Raw genomic sequence first — 23,980 nt, 5'->3', positions numbered from 1 at the left:
ACCAAATATTTATTAAAAAGTAAAAAGGATCAAGTTGAAACTGAATACTGATGTTAAATCACTGTACAAAAGAAATAATCAAATCATTTACAAAAATAGCTATAATATTCATTCATTCGTTTACATAAACTATGATTATTAAAAATAATTTACAGACGTCCATAAACACTGCTGATACAGAAATAGATACCGTTACAACTGGCTACTTCTATCTATGTGATTATTAAATCAAATAGACGTCCAGAACACTGCTAATACATTTGCATATTGTACTAATATTTATGGGTGAAATGAAATGTTTGTTGATATGGAATTGAATCCCATATGGAATAAAAAAATAATATATATAAACGTGATTTGATTTGATTTTCTCTAGTGGGATTCATTTTCCCACCATTGAGGTATGGTAATACTGTTTTAAAAAAGCCTCAATAATCAAGAAATAGATACCAGTAATCATGTTTCCTAACATTCAATGTCACCTTCATAGAAATACAGACTCAATAGAGGGTATGCACGTGACATCATCATCATACACGGAGGTTATGGGGGAACGCCTACTGAGTGGCAAAAAATACTTTCTGGCCTCGACATACATCCAAACAGAAAAGTCCTAACTGATTGCATTAAACAACGTTAAACTCACTTTGCCACTCACTTTATGCATGCGCATACCCTCTCTACCTCAACTTAAAACAGTTACATCAACATATTGGCATTATTACATTTTGCTATCAATCATTACCAATGATAAGCAGAAACCCAGGCCCAGGGTACCTCGGTTTCCTGTGTGCGCACGCGGGCGTGTGTGTGTGTGTGTGTGTGTGTGTGTGTGTGTGTGTGTGTGTGTCAGGATGCCGTCACCACGGTGATTCCCTCCATGTCCAGCTGTACAGAGTGAACACTGAAGTCTCCCAGACCCTAGAAACACACCGATCAATTCTGTCAAATACTGATCAATAACCATCCACTAAGGCGCGATTCATACTACTATTTTAGAGCCGAATAAAAGTCGGTTCGGCTCTGTAGAGCCTACAATGTGACGTCATTTGAGGTTCGGGGGGGGTACCGTCCTAAAGTCGGCTCTTCGGTGCTACTGAAAATTTCTGAGGGGCCGAAATCATTTCGGCACTACAGCGGTAAAATAGGAGTATGTGATACGTTTGGTTTGGTAAACAGCACTGTCCTCTAGCCCATTTTGGACTGAGGCCGATTCTAAAAATGCTGTCTAAATCCTGACCTAGGTTTTCAAAAAAACTTCAAATATTAATATAGCATAAAAAAAAATCACATTTTTTTGAATACTGTACATACTGCACACAACCCCAAAAGGGGTTCCTGTCCAGAAGGGTTAAAACACCAAAAGGGGTTCCCGCCCAGAATAGGCTAGGGGACAGCTAAGTTTGGTTTGGTAAACAGCATTGTCCTCTAGGGGACAGTTTCAACACACCCAAACACATTTCTACCTCACGTATGAAAAAGGAAATATAGTCTTAAAAAAAAGATTATATATATTTTAATGTCATATTATCGTAGTGTTTTGTCAATTATTTGGGAGCCCACTTGCAATATCCTCACGGCTGTTTGAGAACCACTGCCCAAGGTCGGGGATGTTCCTGTCATGTTGTCATGACAGGAAGCAGAGTAATAATGATAGCTTTATATGGTGAACGTTGCTCACCGCTGTGTCCCTGAGAGTCTGGAGGACCGTGTGCTTCTGGTCTGGTTCTCTGGTCAGCAGGTAGAGGAACCCTCCACCTCCGGCCCCCGCCAGGCTCTGCCCCAGTACCAGAGGCCTCAGGGCTCTCATCATGGCCCTGACGGCCCCTGGCTCGCAGCCCGGAGCCATCACCTTTTTCTGCTGCCAGGACACATCCAGACACACCCCGAGCCTGGATAGACTACCTGGAGGACAGTATCATGTACCTATTATATGAAGGTAGGTTGAAAAGTGGTGAAGTGATCCTGTAATGCCTTACTGTACCACATGCTGTTTACATTTCTAGTTAATAACGTATCCAATCAATCAACAAAAACAAATACAGTTTTGTTATATACAATTATACATAGATGTACTTCCTACCTTCTGATAAGGCTTTGGCACACTCCTCAGAGTTGTGGACCAGCTGCTGGACGTTGTGAACGATGGAGGGCAGGCGACTGTACCAGCTACGAACAACGTCCTTGTCCACACGCAACAACAAACACCGTTACCACGACAGCCAACAACCACCACATCATCCTCACAGTACGTTGTAACAGCGGGCGACAGCCTGACGTATTTTCCCCGGAAGTGCGTTATAATTTGTCTATGGGACCGGGCAACTATCGGCGACAGCAGGCGAAGACGCGATAGTCGAAAAGTGGGCGGAGGAACGTCGCCCGAAAACATGAAAACATTTCATCTTTGGACGATATCGTCCGGCGATAGCCAATCAAATTCATGTGTTGCTTTGTTTACCCTTCACACCACCTATACGAGGACATAGGTACCTATACGAGGACATAAGCAGGAACACCTACTAGATTTGTTGTTCTCCCGCTGTTAAAACGCACCGTCACCATATTATGCACTTTATGCTCCTCTCTTTTCTCTATCCTTCTTCACTGCAATGATTGATGAGCCTACTGTACACAACCACGTTTTTCACCCACCTTACTTGTAATGTGATGTGACAATAAAGATTGATTCTGATTCTGACCACCTACACACCACACAATGTACACCGAAGCCAAAAGGCATGTTTCCATTTGTGTTTCATTCTATTCTATTCTATTCTAACATGGAAATCACACCACATTAACCCATTAAGACCTGAGGCCGATTCTACATCAGTAGTTCTCTGAACTTTCAAGATTAAAACAAAATAATAATAATCAAAATTAGCAGACGTACAAGCTTGCAGCGTGGCACGAAGTAACATACTGTGAGCTTGTAGATCTGCTATTTTCGAATAGCCAACGGAAAAATGTCAAATGTCACAGATGCTTTCCATAACAAGTCTATAAACAGGGTATATCCTGTCTAAATAAGATCAAATATGTCCAAAGGAGAATCATAGTAGTAGACCAGTCACAGCTAGCCCACACCTTTGTGAATGTGAAACCAATGAAGAGTGTGAAAGTTGTTATTTTATGCATGTAAACATTTATTTATTTCAGTGAATCTCTTAACCCATTTTGGGCGGGAACCCCTTTTGGTGTTTTAAACATTATGTTATAATTTAGCTATTGAAAAATAGCAGATCTACAAGCTCATAGGAGCTTGTAGGTGTGCTATTTTTGAAAAATCGTGAAAATATTTATTTCAGAAAACTGGAGGATTTAGAAGATTTTTTTAAAATTTTGAGGTCAGGCCTAAATGGGTTAATTGCACCAACGGTGTTCTTGTGAAGCACTTTTGTACTTGGGTGAAGTTTTTATAAAGATCACCATTTCCGTTTAACGCAGACCATCACCACACTAGTTAACATGCATAGAAGCATCCAGTCTGTCAATGCAGGGAGGAGGCCATCCAGATTTCACCGCACAACATTGCATAGTGATGTATGTGTCTTTGTGCACAAAGTAACTGCAAACATGGTAACCTGACAGCAATAGCTATAGACTGGAAAGGGAGGTCACGCTGTTATTAGACTTATTTCAAAACTGACAATGTATGTATAACTGACCTGTATAAGGGACAATGTTGCATAAGTTCTCTCTGGTGAATAAATAGATTATAGATAATTTTTCCCCGTCATAATTTGTCTCAACCCATTTCAACCTGGCATCCTTTTTGAGCATGTCAGTCAATATAGGCAAACTGTAGGCAGGACTTAAGTAAATAAAAGTCATGATCCAGGTGTATTGTGACAGAAATGTAAGCACAATTAATGTGGATATTAAATCTAAACTCTAGTCGTGACTTGTTACCTTTTAAACACACAGGAAATGGTTCTTGCTGATTTCCTCTAGGAGGCAGGGCTTACCTGCAGGAGGTTGCGTGCAAGGCGGGTCTTGCCAGTGTAGACCAATAGGAGGTGTTGCTCCAGAGAAACCAGGAAGTCGTTAGGCATAACGATGGGCTCCACCTCCACCCGCAGTGGGAGCGAGGCTTTACTGCGACCCACCTTAGCACCTTTAACCAACCCGCCGACCTGGTCCTGCCAACCTCCACCTGAAGGAAAAGAGATAATAAAATACTATAATAAGAGTACCGAATTCCTGACGTCACTCGCTCGGAGGTTTTTCTCTATGGAAAATAACATTGGGTCGTCTTAGAATCGTCTCATATAAGAACTGTGGTCCAAAAACAAACAAACTGTCCCGGCGCTGTGGTCAGGGAGGTGGCTCTGTATCGTTTATGATAGTCAGTCACTCATATTTGATAGTACAGTCCGTTTCTGGTGAAAATTGTATTAATTCGGCGGGGGTAACGATTTCTCACCGTCGGTTGATGCTTCATACCAATATGACTCAAGCCGCCAGGCTCATTTGTTTTTCCATTTTTGGAACACAGTTCTTATATGCCGCGATATTAAACACGTCTATGGGAATTCAGAATGGGGAGACGTAGAATCAGGTCACGTGACCCAGGTAGCGTGCGTAAATTAAGTCAGACTTCAATGCTCTAGAGTAGACTAATACTACAGTCATATGAATTAATCTTAATATATTAATCTAATCTATTTTATCTTTCTATCTGTGTGGGAGACAGACAGACCTGTAGTTAACATCTGTTCCAGGTGTAGGACAGCATGGATCAGGGAGTCAGTATCGTAGGTCCTTCCTGTACACCTATACACCGCAGCTAACAGCGCCCCCGCCAGGATACTGCTGGTACCTGCAGGAAGACCAGCAGTCAGACAGACAGAGTTGTAGTAATAAGGTAGGATATAAAAGCAGCAGTACTAGAGGTCCTGGTAGGATATAAAAGCAGCAGTACTAGAGGTCCTGGTAGGATATAAAAGCAGCAGTACTAGAGGTCCTGGTAGGATAAGAAAGGAGCAGTAGTTCTAGGGCTGGAAAACACTTTATTCATCTATATAATGTCATTTATGTACAATGGTTCTCAAATTTTACTCAAAAACTAAGCAATGAATACCCTTCTAAACTGTGTTGACGTAAATTCTCCATTCATTGTCAATGGCATTTCATGTTTGTGTTAGGACAGAATCTAGGAGGGGCTAGCACCCGTCAAAAATAGCAAAAGTAGCAGATGTACAAGTTAATTTACGAAAAAACACAAAACATTACAATATGGAGATAAGGGGTTTCTGCCCAACAGCAACAATATTGTAGTATAATCTATAAGTATATTACCATTTTACCAAGTCCAGAACCAGTAGTATAATGTATAAGTAGTACACTGAATTATCATATCTTTTCTTTTTTCCAAATTTTTTATCCCAAGATTTTTGTAACCCAATTTTCTTCACCCAGTGTCAATTCTCTAGTGTAATCCTGGGCGCTACACTTCCTCTGCCAGCCTGATGAGAGCAACAGACTGACCTCATGCTTCCTTCAATGCATGAGGAGTCCAAGACACTTCTTTTTACCTGACAGAGGGGAGTTTGCCCGGTTGGACGTAGCGTGTGGAAGGAACACGTTATTCCAACCAGTTCCTTTCTCCTCCATCAGGCGCCCCAGCTGGCCAGGGGGAGGCAGTATAGAGACCAGGATTATTGCTTGCTTTTTGTGAGGGGGCCTACCCTATGGGACACGGGGAGAAGAACTCCGGAACGGAAGAGAGAACACGCCCCAGCACCCACAGCAGGAATCAAACCCAGAACCTTCTAGCTGTGAGGTGACAGCGCTACTGACAGCGCCACCGTGCCCCCTTGCATTTATATCATATCTTACCCAGTCCAGAGCCGGTAGGCAGGAGTGACCAGCTGTGGACTTCGAGTCCTCCTCCCCAGTGAAGGAGGAGCTGCTCCTGCAATGTATGCTGGGAGGAGAGAGACACCACACTGCTACACACGCACACTGCCTTCAACAAGGCTCCTGGAACACACACACGCACACGCACACACACACACACATTCAATACTATTGATATTAATAATAACTAGAGAGGTTTTTTTAAATCATACGTGAAAATGTGTGGAGCTACTTCACTGGCCTACTGGCAGCGTACACCAAGGGGCCAGTGAGGCTCTCCAACGTTAAAGCACTGGGCCCTAGTGGTAAGAGGAGGGACTGCAGGCGGACCCGTGGAAGTATGACGAGGAAACCCCGTGCAGCTGGGCTTTAACGCTGAGTGCGTTTGCACTTCCGCATTTTGGGCACCAAATTTTGGTGCCCAAATCGAAAAAAGGCGGAAGTAGACGGTCCTTCCGGGTGCTTCAAAACGCCACTGAGCAACTTCCACTGACATGAATAGCGGGGGGAGCTTCGCGCCAGTTCAGTCTCTATCCTTCTTTATACTCTATGGCGTACACGTGAAATATGGCACTGATCAGCACATAATACATATGATTTCTGGGGGTCCTTGACATGAAAACGTTTGAGCAACCACTGATAAATCAACATCAGGATTTAGAAGACATTTTTAGAATCGGCTTCAGGTCTTAATGGGTTAATAGTAATTACCGGTATTATAAACAGTGTCTCACCAGGAGCATGAGGTTGACAGTAATCCTTCAGGTCCACCAGTCTCTCGCACACCGTCTCCGTGGCAACTCCAGAGTCCCGCCCCCCGTTGTGGCTGACCAATAGGAGTCGAGGTTCTGTGATGCGGCGGGCCCTGGCACCAATGGGACGCCTGCCGTCCACTCGCACCGCTACATTAGTCACTGAACCGCCTTGCTCAAAGGCGATGGGCGGGGTGTCACTCCAACCACCTGAACAGAACATGATGTATATGTATTAATGTATGTACTAATTCAAAACACGCAACATCAATAGAATGGAATGTCCACTTCTAAACTTACCAGCTAGATCCAGTCTTGCGGGGCATTCTACTTCCTGCCACTCCCCTATTGGCGGGACTTCTCCTTGTCCAATAGAGACAAACCTCTGTGATGACATCACAGCCTGTCTAAGCAGGATCTGACCCGCGCCTTCATAGTGACGAGCAGCTCGCACCAACAGGTCGGGCCTGTCCGGGGGCAATCAACACACACAGTCACATTAAAATCATTTGTCGGACTCTTAATGTCCACAGAAAGAGTTTCAGTACTTTGGATATCATGTCTACACCTGCACTTAGCTAGATTCCTGCACTGGCAGCAAAGCACTGGCAGCTAAAAAACCCTTCCTCTGGACTGACTGGACACTGCCCCCAAGGATTACTGTCAACCCCAACACTCCCGGAGGCAGAGGGGCCCTTCTCACCTGCCCATCCAACGGACTCTCTGGGCTGCCAGGGCCGTGACTCCACCCCTCAGGTCTCCCGCCTCCAACAGGAAGTAGGCATGGCTCCAGGCTTGATTGGCGGCAGGTCCGCTCCTGAGCCCGCCCCTCCCACCCTCCCCTGCTAGGCAGACCAGGACGTCAGCGATGCACGCCAGGGACCTCGCCGACACGCCAACCGTCTCAACCAGGTCCTCCGACTGACTTCCCCCACTCCCTGCGGCAACTAGAAAAAGAGACATAGAGAGAGGATTGTCATCATGCCCAGTAAAATAAATATATATTTAGTTTAATACAGTCCAAATACATTATTTCCCTCTGAGCTTCCAGACGACGGTCTTACTCTTATCAAGTGTCTCCAGTAGCGCCGCCTCCTGTCCTCCAAGCACCGCCGCTCTGAAACATGGCAACAGACTGACGTCTGATTGGCCCCTCAAACTGTCAATCACCCTCCTTCGCCCAGCCATGAACAGAAGCTCCTCCCTCCAGTGGAGCTCCGCCTCCTGGTGGGTGAGCGACATCACCTCTCTCATTGACAGCCTCCATGCGTCCCGCCAGCGCTCCACAGAGAAACTACATGCACCGCTCCCAGCCCTGCCCACTGGCAGAGAAGCCCCACCCCCCAGCAGCCAGGCCACACCTCCCCGCAGCTCCACAAACCCCCTACTGGCCTGGAGGACCGGGAACAAGCGAGCCTCCAGGAGAGAGCGGTGTCTGGCTGAACTCCACAGCTCCTCTGGTCTGAGAGAGAAGAGAAGAGATGGAGAGGAGAGGTGGATACAGGAGGTTAAACATAAGGAGGAGAGGGGAGAGGTGGATACAGGAGGTTAAACATAAGGAGGAGAGGGGAGAGGAGAGGTGGATACAGGAGGTTAAACATAAGGAGGAGAGGGGAGAGGAGAGGTGGATACAGGAGGTTAAACATAAGGAGAAAGGGGGAGAGGGGAGAGGAGAGGATGTCTTACTGTATTCCAGTGCGTTTGAAGAACAGACTCCAGCTCTGGTTGAGGAAAGTGGAACTACTGGCGTCATAGGACACCTGAGAAGAGAAGAGAAGAGAAGAGAAGAGAAGAGAGACATGGGTCTAGTAATTTTCTCTGTGGAGTACATAGGCTCAAAGAATAGATATTCTGGACTGGTATTACAGCCAAATACAAATGAAATGTTCTGTCATCTTATAACTAACAAACACAAACACACAACACACATGACTTAAATCGCTCAAGCACTCGTTGAAAATCACTCAACGGCCCTGCGTACCACCCGTTTTGAAATTGCACATAATGCAGGAGGCAGCAGGACATTGCTTTACTGAAAGCAAGCACTTCCAAAATGTCTCATAGCACGCCACCGAGTGGCACGCTACGAGCTTGTAGATCTGCTATTTTTGGAAAATCATGAGAATGATTTTGAAGTCTTTGAATATATATTATTTCAGAGCGAACATTTTTAACTCAAATCTTTGCTTCTGGAGGGTCCCTGGAACAACATATTTTGAGATGGGGGTCGGAGGCCACTTACCGGTACATATCATTTTTGGGGGTCCTTGACATGAAAATGTTTGGCGACTGATATAGAAACATGGGTATTTCAGAAAACTGTCAGGATTTAGAAGACATTTTTTAGAATCGTCCTCAGGTCTAAATGGGTTAATGGAATCAGATAGGACTTTTCTGTTTGGATGTATGGGATGTCAATTGAAAATAGTGGCTAGTTGCCACGCTTCCATTAACTTAATGGCAAGATGGCCGCTGTGTGTGAAATTGTGAATATGGTCTATTGTAGGACAGCAAATCTCCTTTCCTGTGACACCCTGTCATAAAGGGTGTTAAGGAGATAGAGGAGGAGGATGCACTGAAGCACCTTCCCATAGGATTGATAGAATTCTACACTACGCTTAGATAGTTCTGGGTCATTTAACCCATTTTGACCTGAGATCAGATTCTAAAAATGTCTTCTACATCCTGACAGTTTTCTGAAAAAGCTATGTTTCTATGTCAGTCGTTCTTCGATTTTTCAAAAATAGCAGACCTACAAGCTCATAGCGCGCCACTCGGTGGCGCGCTATGAGCTTGTAGATCTGCTATTTTTCAATAGCTAAAGCATAACATAATGCTAACACCAAAAGGGGTTCCCGCCCAAAATGTGTTAACTCAGGAACCTTCCTAAGCAAAAAGGAATTGTGTCTTCATACCTCCAGATCATCCAGTGATCCCACTACGGTGTAGACACACAGCTTCAACTCTCCCAACCTACCTCCAGGTCATCCAGTGATCCCACTACGGTGTAGACACACAGCTTCAACTCTCCCAACCTACCTCCAGGTCATCCAGTGATCCCACTACGGTGTAGACACACAGCTTCAACTCTCCCAACCTACCTCCAGATCATCCAGTGATCCCACTACGGTGTAGACACACAGCTTCAACTCTCTCAACCTACCTCCAGATCATCCAGTGATCCCACTACGGTGTAGACACACAGCTTCAACTCTCCCAACCTACCTCCAGATCATCCAGTGATCCCACTACGGTGTAGACACACAGCTTCAACTCTCCCAACCTACCTCCAGATCATCCAGTGATCCCACTACGGTGTAGACACACAGCTTCAACTCTCCCAACCTACCTCCAGATCATCCAGTGATCCCACTACGGTGTAGACACACAGCTTCAACTCTCCCAACTGGACACGCTGTGCCTGTATGATGACGTCCTCAGTCAGTGCCAGCTCCCTCAGGTGCGATGATGATGTAACCTCCAGGCCAGACAGCAAACATCCTGAAGGCACCACAAGAGGACCCTGAGTAGAAAAAGGTTAAGGTCAGAGAGACATATATGTCATTGACTTAAAAAGACATCAGCTATGTTTGTTTATTGTACTGAGAGAGAATACAGCACTTCAGGAGAGACTACCCAGATAAAATATACCGGAGCACTCGACTAGTCTGCACATGTTTATTATTTTGTACGTGACTGACGTTTCGACTTTCGTCTACCTCAGAGTGAAACATCAAATGTTTATTGTACTACTTTGTCTCTGGATTAGAATGACAGCTGACATTGACTGACATGTGAAATGGTCAGATTGAAGTGAGCCTCCCGAACCTGTAGATGGCAGTGTTGCACCACTGCTCCGGTTGCCACAGTGATGTCTCCCTCCAGGATGCTGTTAATGACCCTGGCCGTGGTGCTCACCGTCTCCTCTCTCTATAAAAAAATCACACCTGTGTGAAATGAGGGGCGCTCTTGTCACAGTACATCAATTTATGTTAGCGGACATTTGACATTGCTACATAAGGTACATAAGGTGGTCCCTTATTGGCCAAGCGCTCCCACCAACATGTGATTGGTTAGCCGATTTGCTCATTTACATATTTACCCTTCAATGTCAATGGCGTTTAATGTTTTGTTAATTTACGTCATATTTAGCGGAATTCTGACCTCATTTCTCCGTTCATTGTCAATGGCAAATATTGACGGGCGGGAAAAAGATTTAGCGGACATTTGACCGGAATTCCCCTTTATTGTCAATGGCAAATCTTGAGACGTGCGGGGACAAAAGCTGTTTATAGAAGGGGCTAGCACCCCTTAAGAAATCAAAACAAAAACAATACTAACAGCTTTAAACTGGTGACGAACCACATCTGCATCCACCCAACTATAATTTACAAAATGCAAAGAAATGGATATTGAGAGCAGAAATGGAGAGATCTCACCTGGATGTGTGATAAAATGTTTGGGACGGTTCCGTTCCGCGTCATGCGAAGGACGTGTTCTCTCCCAGAGAGAGTCAGGTAGTCATAGCAACCACCAGCAACACACACTGTGGGAATGATATCATATTATACAACAACAACAGACAACAGAGACAGACAGACGTCAAACCAGTCGGCAGCAACTGTCGCCGTCTCTTCATGATCATTCTAGGATAGGATCAGAGGAACTTTGGGCCCTTATTTTCGTCACTGCCTTACCCCGTGTCGATGTAGATCGGCTAGTTGAAATATGTAAAATGTTTTTCAAAATAGTAAAAGAAATCACACCTGTGTGAACTGAGTGGTGCAAGGTCTTATATAGCGTGATCAGCTGTGGTCTGACGTAATGTCAGTGACCATGGTAACCATGCTCATTTTTTTGGGTCCCACGTACAGGTACACGGGTACACGTACAGGTACACGGGTACAGACAAAGCTGGTTGTTGGAGTGGTTTGCACCACTCAAAAAGGCAAAGAAGTTTAGGGAAAAGGGGTATAGGCAGTGACAAAGTGTCCACAGTCTCTGACCCTGGTATCCTTGTCCCATAAGGGTGGCAGCGGGGGAAGTGTCTTGAGTGTACAGGGTTTGATGAGGCCTTAATTTCCGGGGCTCTAGTTTCTAGGCAGGCCCGTCTAGAGTTTGAATGGACAAGGGAGACATTGAAGAGGAAGGACAGATGGGGAAGGATCAACATAATGTAATGTCAGAACAGGTCAGCTCCATATATGGAGATCTAAGGGTTTGAGGTTGCTCATGTGATGTCACAAGGCATGACCATATATGGATGCGTGGTGTGACGGACAGACTGACTAACGAGAAATGCACGTTTTCATAGTAAATGCGACCTGTGGTCGCAAAAGAGTACATATTCTAACAAAGTTGACCACGATTATGGTCCTTGGCATTCATATTTCTAATAATGATATTTAAAGGAAGAACACATCATATTGAGGGTACTTCTGTGTTGCATTACCCATACTGAGAGGTGTTCCTCTCAGGGTCTTCCACAGCTCTGCTCTGCCGCTCTTCACCGTCGCCCCCTGCGGTCCAGTGGGAGAACTGCAGCCTGCTCTGTCCTCGGTCACAAACTGAGTCTCAGTCTGTTCTGAACACAAACACAGTAAGATGTCCAGGAACAGCGATATCTACGGACAGAGACACACAGAGAGACCAAAACTATTAAAACAGAGAGAGTAAAAGCAAAAAACAAGGAGAAAGAGTATCATTATTCATTCTTAACTCATTAGGATCTGATGCCAATTCTACAAATGTCTTCGAAATCCGAACAGAAAAAAGAAAACGTTGCGATATCAGTGGTTCTCAAACTTTGATATCAAGGAACCCCAACAGTATATGAATGACCCCCATCTCAGACCCCCATCTCAGGACCCCATCTCAAAATATTTTGTTCCAGGGACCCCCGAAGCAAAGATTTGAGAAGAATACACTTGACTGCTTTCCCGGTTTTTGTGGGCTAATGAATGTGTGAACTGTGAACAAAATTAGGGCGGCTGTGGCTCAGGAGGTAGAGCAGGTCGTCCAATAATCCCTGGGTCGGCGGTTCGAATCCCGGCTCCTCCTGTCCACATGTCGAAGTGTCCTTGGGCAAGACACTGAACCCTACCTACATTGCCTCCAATGAGTCGGTCGGTGTGAGCTCGCCACCGTTGGTGTGTGAATGTGGGAAGTGAGGACGCTGGCGTCGACTGTTCGCCGCTTCACCTCCCAATGTATGAATGAATGAACCATTGTAAAGCGCTTTGAGCACTTGGAAAAGCGCTATAAAAATGCAATTAATTAAAAATGCAATTCATTAAAATTCTCCAAGGAGGAGGTTACCTCTAAAGGAGGCGCTCCAGAGTCCAGGCCCAGGTAGGTGCAGCCGTCCAGAGGAGAAGTAACATGTGTCTGGAGGAGACGCTCTGACACCTCCCTGCTGAAAAACACTGGACCCGACACCTAGAAAACAGTGTTAAGGAGAAGTAACGTGTCTGCAGGAGACGCTCTGACACCTCCCTGCTGAAAAACACTGGACCCGACACCTAGAAAACAGTGTTAAGGAGAAGTAACGTGTTTGCAGGAGACGCTCTGACACCTCCCTGCTGAAAAACACTGGACCCGACACCTAGAAAACAGTGTTAAGGAGAAGTAACGTGTTTGCAGGAGACGCTCTGAAACCTCCCTGCTGAAAAACACTGGACCCGACACCTAGAAAACAGTGTTAAGGAGAAGTAACGTGTCTGCAGGAGACGCTCTGACACCTCCCTGCTGAAAAACACTGGACCCGACACCTAGAAAACAGTGTTAAGGAGAAGTAACGTGTCTGCAGGAGACGCTGACACCTCCCTGCTGAAAAACACTGGACCCGACACCTAGAAAACAACAGTGTTAAGGAGAAGTAACGTGTCTGCAGGAGACGCTGACACCTCCCTGCTGAAAAACACTGGACCCGACACCTAGAAAACAACAGTGTTAAGGAGAAGTAACGTGTCTGCAGGAGACGCTGACACCTCCCTGCTGAAAAACACTGGACCCGACACCTAGAAAACAACAGTGTTAAGGAGAAGTAACGTGTGTCTGTAGGAGACGCTCTGACACCTCCCTGCTGAAAAACACTGGACCCGACACCTAGAAAACAACAGTGTTAAGGAGAAGTAACGTGTGTCTGTAGGAGACGCTCTGACACCTCCCTGCTGAAAAACACTGGACCCGACACCTAGAAAACAACAGTGTTAAGGAGAAGTAACGTGTCTGCAGGAGACGCTGACACCTCCCTGCTGAAAAACACTGGACCCGACACCTAGAAAACAACAGTGTTAAGGAGAAGTAACGTGTGTCTGTAGCAGACGCTCTGACACCTCCCTGCTGAAAAACACTGGACCCGACACCTAGAAAACAACAGTGTTGATTTTGTGGACTAAGACGATAAATGTTCGTCGACTACTACCTTTTTCCACTGACGAAAACTAAATGGAAACTAAATGAAAACTAAGCTATGATGACTAGTAAAAGTAAGACTAAATATACTGACAATTTCGTCAACAAATAAAAACTAGACTAGAAAATGTTAGGAAGGCCCTAGAGACTTGTTTCCATTGTGGTTCCGGCCTAGTTTTATCTTCCTGAATTTGGTGACATCTTCTCCATCTTGCAAAATGTCCATTTACAAGTGCACAGTTAAGTGTGCATATTACATCATAATGAATTAATGTGCAGGCAAGAGATACAGTACATGTTAACCCATTTTGGGCGGGAACCCCTTTTGGTGTTTTAAACATTGTTATAATTTAGCTATTGAAAAATAGCAGATCTACAAGCTCATAGCGTGCCACCGAGTCGAGTGGCGCGCTACAAGCTTGTAGGTCTGCTATTTTTTGAAAAATCGTGAAAATATTAATTTCAGAAAACTGGAGGATTTAGAAGATTTTTTTTAAATTTTGAGGTCAGGCCTAAATGGGTTAAACAAAAATGATTATTGATGTATATAGTTGTGTATTTATGAAAATAAATAAAGTCAAATAACGTGTTTGTTTGCATGTTATTTTCTCCATGTTTTGCCATCTAGTCCCTGACCGCCCACAAAAAGTCAACATCAATAGATTTACCAGAGGAACTTTCCCATCAGGCATTGCGGCTTGTTGGATCTGCTCCATTGTTCCTTTGTAGATGATGTTTCTTACCTGGTCCTGAGAAAAGGGAAAGGGAATTATTCAGCGTCATGCCTTCAAGAAATGAAAAGTCTTTTATGGCAGAAGAACATTGTTGTGGGGGTGCCTGGTGGTTCAGACAGGCAGTGCACAGACTGGCCCTTTACAACTCCTCATCTTGTCTGGAATGTCTCTATGCTTAGTTCCCCATCTCTTTATAAATATGTAATAAAAAAGAAAAGCAATGTTGCACTTTGACAACACTTCATCTGTGGTGACCATTGCTTGTTACCTGTTACCTTTTCTTTGTGTTGTTGCACATCACAGATGAGGAGGTGTGGTCAAAGCATAACACAGTTGAATCTTTCAACTCATAGGTCAGTGCTGCACTGTTTTTCCGCCATAAAAGACATCCATTGCTTTAATTAACGTAAGCCTAATTTAGACATTGTCGCGTGCAGGTGTCACTAGTCAACGACACTAAGCTTTTAGGGTTTAAACAGTCCCACAATTTGCAAGCCCCACTGCACCAGTCCATAAACATGTCCCCAGCTTCCAAATATAAACAAACAAGCAAGTGATCTTTGCATTCAAGATCTTCAGATGGCTAGTCCTCCTCAAGAGTCTAGGTTGAAAGCAGAGCCCACCTCCAACATAAACGCACGCACGCACACACTACAAAATTGAAGCTTACTCTGCTGTTGGACTTGTTGGAAGTATCTCTAGATAAAGAGTCATACATCTAAAATTAAATTCTGGGTGAAAAACATAAAAGGTATAAAGTACAGTAACAGGCATCCACACACATGATTAGCTCCTCCTACTACTATTAATAATAATGTGTACCTGTCCATCAGTCAGGTAAACTCCATGATTGGCCGCATAGGAAACTTCTCCCGGAAGTGCTACAACTCTGACACCACAAAACCCCTCCCAACACAATACTGCACGGCCCCGCACGCACGCACGCACGCACGCACGCACACACACACGCACACACACGCACACACACACACGCACACACACACAGCAATAATAATGTTAATAATGTAAATGATAAACTAATATAGTTAATATCCATTATTAACCCATTTTGGACTGAGGTCAATTAAAAAAGGCTGCTAAATCCTGACAGTTTTCTGAAAAACCTGTTTCTGTCAGTGGTGCTCAACCTTTTTCATGTCAAGGAGCCCCAGAATTATCTGTATTTGGCTGCAGACCCGCATCTGAAAATATGTTGTTCCAGGGACCCCCCCAGAAGGAAAGATTTGAGTTTAAAACGCTGTGAAAGAATATATATATATTCACAGATTTGCACCACATTTTCACGATCTTTCAAAAATTGCAGACCTACAAGCTCGTAGCGCTATGAGCTTGTAGATCTGCTATTTTTAAATAGCTAAAGCATAACATAATGCTTAAAACACCAGAAGGGGTTCCCGCCCAGAATGGGTTAAACAGCTTTGGTTCATACTCGATTCTGATCAGAACCTCTGCTTCTCACTGCTCCTTGTCGCACTTCTCTGTACATTACCCCTCACACTGAAGCCTAAACAACGTTAATAAATAGAATTGAATAGAATAGAATAAGATTGAATAGTAATTTACATTCTCACCAAAGTCAAACGGGATGGTGAGAATCATGTCTGTGCTACAAACCCACACACCTGGAGGGCAACCTGTACACAGCTGGAGAAAGACAGACAGACAGACAGACAGACAGACAGACAGACAGACAGACAGACAGGCTGAGTGCCATTGTAGTATATTTTAATCATTTGTGACTCTTATCAAAAGACATTAGTTGAAACATTCCTATTCGCACCTGTAGCAGTGCATTGTTACCTGTGTACTCAGACAGTGTAGTAGCAGTGCATTGTTACCTGTGTACTCAGACAGTGAATAGTAGCAGTGCATTGTTACCTGTGTACTCAGACAGTGTAGTAGCAGTGCATTGTTACCTGTGTACTTAGACAGTGTAGTACTGTAGCAGTGCATTGTTACCTGTGTACTCAGACAGTGCATTGTTACCTGTGTACTCAGACAGTGAATAGTAGCAGTGCATTGTTACCTGTGTACTCAGACAGTGAATAGTAGCAGTGCATTGTTACCTGTGTACTCAGACAGTGTAGTAGCAGTGCATTGTTACCTGTGTACTCACAGTGTAGTACTGTAGCAGTGCATTGTTACCTGTGTACTCAGACAGTGAATAGTAGCAGTGCATTGTTACCTGTGTACTCACAGTGTAGTACTGTAGCAGTGCATTGTTACCTGTGTACTCAGACAGTGAATAGTAGCAGTGCATTGTTACCTGTGTACTCAGACAGTGAATAGTAGCAGTGCATTGTTACCTGTGTACTCAGACAGTGCATTGTTACCTGTGTACTCAGACAGTGTAGTACTGTAGCAGTGCATTGTTACCTGTGTACTCAGACAGTGTAGTACTGTAGCAGTGCATTGTTACCTGTGTACTCAGACAGTGAATAGTAGCAGTGCATTGTTACCTGTGTACTCAGACAGTGTAGTAGCAGTACATTGTTACATGTGTACTCAGACAGTGAATAGTAGCAGTGCATTGTTACATGTGTACTCAGACAGTGTAGTACTGTAGCAGTGCATTGTTACCTGTGTACTCAGACAGTGAATAGTAGCAGTGCATTGTTACCTGTGTACTCAGACAGTGTAGTAGCAGTGCATTGTTACATGTGTACTCAGACAGTGAATAGTAGCAGTGCATTGTTACATGTGTACTCAGACAGTGTAGTAGCAGTGCATTGTTACCTGTGTACTCAGACAGTGTAGTAGCAGTGCATTGTTACCTGTGTACTCAGACAGTGTAGTACTGTAGCAGTGCATTGTTACCTGTGTACTCAGACAGTGTAGTAGCAGTGCATTGTTACCTGTGTACTCAGACAGTGAATAGTAGCAGTGCATTGTTACCTGTGTACTCAGACAGTGTAGTATCAGTACATTGTTACCTGTGTACTCAGACAGTGTAGTAGCAGTGCATTGTTACCTGTGTACTCAGACAGTGTAGTAGCAGTGCATTGTTACCTGTGTACTCAGACAGTGTAGTACTGTAGCAGTGCATTGTTACCTGTGTACTCAGACAGTGTAGTAGCAGTGCATTGTTACCTGTGTACTCAGACAGTGAATAGTAGCAGTGCATTCTTACCTGTGTACTCAGACAGTGTAGTACTGTAGCAGTGCATTGTTACCTGTGTACTCAGACAGTGTAGTACTGTAGCAGTGCATTGTTACCTGTGTACTCAGACAGTGTAGTACTGTAGCAGTGCATTGTTACCTGTGTACTCAGACAGTGAATAGTAGCAGTGCATTGTTACCTGTGTACTCAGACAGTGAATAGTAGCAGTGCATTGTTACCTGTGTACTCAGACAGTGAATAGTAGCAGTGCATTGTTACCTGCGTACTCAGACAGTGAATAGTAGCAGTGCATTGTTACCTGTGTACTCAGACAGTGTAGTACTGTAGCAGTGCATTGTTACCTGTGTACTCAGACAGTGTAGTAGCAGTGCATTGTTACCTGTGTACTCAGACAGTGTAGTAGCAGTGCATTGTTACCTGTGTACTCAGACAGTGAATAGTAGCAGTGCATTGTTACCTGTGTACTCAGACAGTGAATAGTAGCAGTGCATTGTTACCTGTGTACTCAGACAGTGTAGTACTGTAGCAGTGCATTGTTACCTGTGTACTCAGACAGTGAATAGTAGCAGTGCATTGTTACCTGTGTACTCAGACAGTGTAGTAGCAGTGCATTGTTACCTGTGTACTCAGACAGTGAATAGTAGCAGTGCATTCTTACCTGTGTACTCAGACAGTGTAGTACTGTAGCAGTGCATTGTTACCTGTGTACTCAGACAGTGTAGTACTGTAGCAGTGCATTGTTACCTGTGTACTCAGACAGTGTAGTACTGTAGCAGTGCATTGTTACCTGTGTACTCAGACAGTGTAGTACTGTAGCAGTGCATTGTTACCTGTGTACTCAGACAGTGAATAGTAGCAGTGCATTGTTACCTGTGTACTCAGACAGTGAATAGTAGCAGTGCATTGTTACCTGTGTACTCAGACAGTGAATAGTAGCAGTGCATTGTTACCTGCGTACTCAGACAGTGAATAGTAGCAGTGCATTCTTACCTGTGTACTCAGACAGTGTAGTACTGTAGCAGTGCATTGTTACCTGTGTACTCAGACAGTGTAGTACTGTAGCAGTGCATTGTTGCCTGTGTACTCAGACAGTGTAGTACTGTAGCAGTGCATTGTTACCTGTGTACTCAGACAGTGTAGTACTGTAGCAGTGCATTGTTACCTGTGTACTCAGACAGTGTAGTACTGTAGCAGTGCATTGTTACCTGTGTACTCAGACAGTGTAGTACTGTAGCAGTGCATTGTTACCTGTGTACTCAGACAGTGTAGTAGCAGTGCATTGTTACCTGTGTACTCAGACAGTGTAGTAGCAGTGCATTGTTGCCTGTGTACTCAGACAGTGTAGTACTGTAGCAGTGCATTGTTACCTGTGTACTCAGACAGTGAATAGTAGCAGTGCATTGTTACCTGTGTACTCAGACAGTGTAGTAGCAGTGCATTGTTACCTGTGTACTCAGACAGTGTAGTAGCAGTGCATTGTTACCTACTACTCAGACAGTGTAGTACTTGTTACCTGTGTACTCAGACAGTGAATAGTAGCAGTGCATTGTTACCTGTGTACTCAGACAGTGTAGTAGCAGTACATTGTTACCTGTGTACTCAGACAGTGTAGTAGCAGTGCATTGTTACCTGTGTACTCAGACAGTGTAGTAGCAGGTCGAAGCAGCAGACAGGAGCTTGTACTCTCTGTTGTGTGTTCTCAACAGACAGCCAACAGAACGTCCTGCTACAGCTACTGTAGGGGAAGTCACGGCCCTGGACACACACAGCAGCACAGGACTTATAGAGCAGTGGTTTTCAAGGACCAAGTCAAGGACCCCCACATTGACACTCACATGAGCCCATATATGTTAAGGACCCCCATAAGAGAAGCACACTCAAAACCCACCTTTTCAGACTTGCTTTCCCTACATAAATCCCCCCCACACACACTGTTTGTCTACCTTTTGGTTTCTAGATTTTTGAGTGGTGCAAACCACTCCAACAACTGGCTTTGTTAGTACCCGTGTGTGTTTGTGTCCCCAGAAAAATGAGCATGGTTGCTATGGTCACTGACATTACGTCAGACCACAGCTGATCACCTTGCATATAAGACCTTGCACCACTCAGTTCACACGGGTGTGATTTTTAGCTTTTAACTAGTTTATTTTTCTAAAATAATTGGATTTTTTCCTGTTCTGTAATGCAACTTTGAGTACCTTGAAATGAGCTATATAAATTGTATGTATTATTAGTAATAGTACTTGTGGTGGTGGTAGTAATAGTAGCAGCAACAGCAGTAGTTCTACTAGAACAATAATGTATTGATTTAAAAGGCTGTAGTACCATGCAATCTGAATTATTACACTGAATTAGACTCACCGTGTGTAAAATAAGAATGTGAGCATTGTCCAGGACATCTGCTGTGACCACCTGGAGACATGGAGACAACACAATAGGTCATAATAATATAGAATGTGACCATTGTCCAGGACATCTGCTGTGACCACCTGGAGACATGGAGACAACACAATAGGTCATAATAATATAGAATGTGAGCATTGTCCAGGACATCTGCTGTGACCACCTGGAGACATGGAGACAACACAATAGGTCATAATAATATAGAATGTGAGCATTGTCCAGGACATCTGCTGTGACCACCTGGAGACATACATGTTCAACAACACAATAGGTCATAATAATATAGAATGTGAGCATTGTCCAGGACATCTGCTGTGACCACCTGGAGACATACATGTTCAACAACACAATAGGTCATAATAATATAGAAATACACCAATGTCACATCATTAACGTTTCATTGACCTTTCACCCCAAAACATAATCTTCTCTTTGTGGCAGCCAACTGATCACTCTCACCAAGTTTCATTTCCAAATAATTTTGTTCACAGAAGCATGCACGCGCGCGCGCACACACACACACACACACACGCACGCACGCACGCACGCACGCACGCACGCACGCACGCACGCACGCACGCACGCACACGCACACGCACACGCACACACACACACACAGCAAAGGTCGTCAGGAAGGATCGGGATTCAAACCTGTGGCACGCCGTCAGGCAGGATTACCAGCCTAGGTATCATCCCTCCCTCAGTATGTGGTTGGTTACAGCAAACTACTTGGATGTGATCATGTTACCATGCAGCTCTTTTGTAGAGTGCTGAGGCTATTTACACCCAACAAAGAAACTGACTGTTCATAAATAATGTATGATTCAGTATTTAGACCAGTACCAGATTCAGTTAACCTGATTTATGCCCAATAGTGCTGAGGTTGGAACATGTGTTAGCCCCCCAAAACCTGACCACACTTTCTGTTACAGAACCTCATTAATTCACACAACATAGACTTACAAAATTACATAGGCTGGGGACAAATGACAAAAAACAGGCAATAAGAATTAACCCATTCTGGGAGGGAACCCCTTTTGGTGTTAGCATTATGTTATGCTTTAGCTATTGAAAAATAGCAGATCTACAAGCTCATATCGCGCCGCCGAGTGGCGCGCTACGAGCTTGTAGGTCTGCTATTTTTGAAAAATCGAAGAACGACTGACATAGAAACAGCTTTTTCAGAAAACTGTCAGGATGTAGAAAACATTTTTAGAATCTGATCTCAGGTCAACTCAAAATGGGTTAACAACAAAACAATAAATTAGTTTAGCTCTTTCCACAAAGAACATGAATCTCTAAAAGTTAATTTCACACACAGTCTAATCCTTGGAGGTAATAGCATGCATGCTTGTCAATGATCATTGCTCACCGTGTGCCCGGCTCGGGCACTGAGGTGTTCAGCAGCAACAAGCAGGGCGTTTAGCGTGGCCCCGCCACTACCCAGCCGGGCCCCGGGGTCAGACACTGTCAACAACAGCGTGTCTCTGGAGATGAAACCCTGACGCTGTCGCACCTCCAACTCTGAGCGGACACACAGACAGGAAGTCACAATACAAACTCATACCAAAGGATGAAACACACAAACAGAGATGAGTGGATGTACTCTACCACACAGAGAGCAACCAAAAATAAATATATGTAAACAATGTCAGGGCGGCCATAGCTAGGGGTTAGTGTCATGGGGGAGCCAGAGGCCCTTGTTGTCCCAGGTACGATTCCAGGGCAGGCCAGGAATGTGTCGATGTGTGTCCCTGAGCAAGACTCTTATAAATTGCCCTAATTGCTGTTGTTTTGTGGAATGACAGCTCACTGCTCCAAGTAGTAATAGGATGGGTAATTGTAGACACCAGAGGACACATTTTATGTATACATGTTCAAATATATGGCCAGGTAGAATTATTATTATAGGTCATAGGCTATAAATTATGTCTCAAGATATACAGCATTAACAAGATTCAACTAGTAATGGGTGACTCTATAGTCTATACTCTATAGGAAAGGTCACGGGGTCATCAAAATCAGTAGTTAATCCTGAAATCTGTTATTATTTAGCGTGCCCTAGCTAGATTGTGATCTAGTGTTCAAAGTTGACATTTTGAGAAAGGTCATGCGGGTCACAGACTCACAGCACACAAACAGTTCTTCCTCTGGGAAAACAAGAGGGTTCACACATTCCATTGCAAGCCACCCAGTATTTTGTTTAGGTATTGTTTTGGGAGTTAAATGTGTTAAAGACAACAATTAGAGAATTACTGGTGGCTCTTTCTAGTCTCACAGAAAGATTCATAGCAAATCCCCCCCCTACGGTGCGCGGTGGTTGAATGCATTTGGAATTAACTCTACTCTGTCATCAATCATGATGCAGTACAAATTACGTTTGTCAAACATTGATTGATTGATTGAAATATTTATTAACAGTTTGCAGAATTACAGTACATTTCAAGCACAAACTCAATACAAAGACTGTTAACTGTGAGTGGACGACCCAATTAAGCATTACACTTGTTTACAAGAGGGTCCACCTTGTTCAATTCATCAAAATATTTAGAGACATACAAATAGACACTAATATATAGTCAAAGAACAGAACAGGAATTCATCATAAGGTTGGTAAAAAGGGAAAAGAAACATATACAGTGAGGGGAAAAGGGGTGGGCGAATCATGATTCATGACATCATGATTCTTGAAGTAGTGTAAAGTGTAGTGTATTAGCAAATTAGCAATAGCGCTTGCCTTGGATGTCACAGCTATGCAGTCAGTTTGATTAAAATGATAACAATTCAAATAGAACAAGTTTCATACATCCATCCATCAGGGCGGCCCAGTATAAGCCAGGAGAAGGGCCAGTACTGACCTCTCTGGAAGGTGTACACGCTGTCTTTATGTTGACAGCTGAGAATGATCACCGTCCACCTGAAGCCACATTCCTCTGACTGCATGGCTCTCTCTTAATCACTGTGTACACACACAGTCACACTATTACAAATACAATAGTTACTCGTCTCCTGACTCTCCTCTGACAGCATACTGTCTGTATCTCTCTCTCTCTCTCTCTCTCTCTCAAACACACACCTCCCCGTTCTGCCTGGGAGGCATACTATGGTCCGACGGAGCATTGGTTCGATATGCGTCCGCACCTCGGACTAGCGCAAAATTAGCAACGATGCTAATAACAAAAGTACTTTAAACACCTGTAGTTCCTTTAAATTAACTGTAGTAGACGTCATTGTACAGAAGCCGTCAGTTCCACCAGATAGCAGAGATGATAAAGTGATGGTCTAAGTTTCAACTGTGAACATAACCTCTACATTACTGTGTCTTAGGTCTGTTATGTTATGTTATGTGGCAATGAAGTTCGGTTGAGCCTCTCAAGTTGCCGTACTGGTGGTGGTTAGAGCATGTGCTTTGCGTTCATGTTGCAGATGGAAGCAGCAGAGCGGATACGGAAACGTCTGTGTGCGCTTATGCATTTTAATCTGTGGAAATGACCCGAAATGACCGGATACAGTACGAGTATGCGGATATGATCACTGAACACAGTAAATTGAAACAAGGCTTTCCAAACATACTGTGGATGAATATACTTGATTTTTGGCTCCCGGAATGTATACATATGTCTACTCTAGAGTCTAGATAATGTATAAGTGTAAGCAAGCTATTTTTA

At 44.1% G+C, this 23,980-nt stretch overlaps 1 protein-coding gene across 2 annotated transcripts; it reads right to left on the bottom strand.

Annotated features, from left to right (window-relative positions):
- On the bottom strand, positions 1–23,644 carry fcsk (fucose kinase). 2 transcript variants are annotated; one of them, XM_079500482.1, is made up of 24 exons: positions 23,508–23,644; positions 23,171–23,271; positions 21,685–21,836; positions 20,271–20,321; positions 19,539–19,664; positions 16,360–16,432; positions 15,590–15,687; positions 14,702–14,782; positions 12,936–13,055; positions 12,070–12,241; positions 11,057–11,163; positions 10,446–10,547; positions 9,967–10,140; positions 8,304–8,377; positions 7,682–8,079; positions 7,321–7,564; positions 6,918–7,084; positions 6,600–6,827; positions 5,845–5,988; positions 4,706–4,825; positions 3,972–4,159; positions 2,084–2,183; positions 1,682–1,905; positions 1–921 (listed from the first exon to the last, which is right to left on the bottom strand). In XM_079500482.1, exons 2-24 carry the CDS (start codon positions 23,253–23,255, stop codon positions 850–852), a joined length of 3,300 nt encoding a protein of 1,099 aa, XP_079356608.1. In that variant the 5' UTR covers positions 23,256–23,271; positions 23,508–23,644; the 3' UTR covers positions 1–849. The 2 variants fall into 2 exon arrangements, with proteins under 2 accessions (XP_079356608.1, XP_079356609.1); XM_079500483.1 differs by having other exon boundaries at positions 23,171–23,263; positions 23,499–23,638.
- Between the last annotated feature and the right edge of the window lie 336 nt (positions 23,645–23,980).

This window comes from Electrona antarctica (assembly GCF_951216825.1).
Source record: "Electrona antarctica genome assembly, chromosome: 5".
Classification (NCBI taxonomy): Eukaryota; Metazoa; Chordata; class Actinopteri; order Myctophiformes; family Myctophidae; genus Electrona; species Electrona antarctica.
The sequence above is the reverse complement of the archived record's forward strand: the minus strand, read 5'-3'. Positions and strand labels throughout refer to the sequence as shown.

Coding starts and splice junctions, on each gene's coding strand:
- fcsk (XM_079500482.1), bottom strand. CDS start 23,255: ATGCAGTCAGAGGAATGTGGCTTCAGGTGGACGGTGATCATTCTCAGC. Junction 11,164..12,069: donor AGGAACACCTCTCAGTATGG/GTAATGCAACAC, acceptor TCATTCCCACAG/TGTGTGTTGCTGGTGGTTGC. Junction 7,085..7,320: donor AGAGTCCGTTGGATGGGCAG/GTGAGAAGGGCC, acceptor GCCCCCGGACAG/GCCCGACCTGTTGGTGCGAG.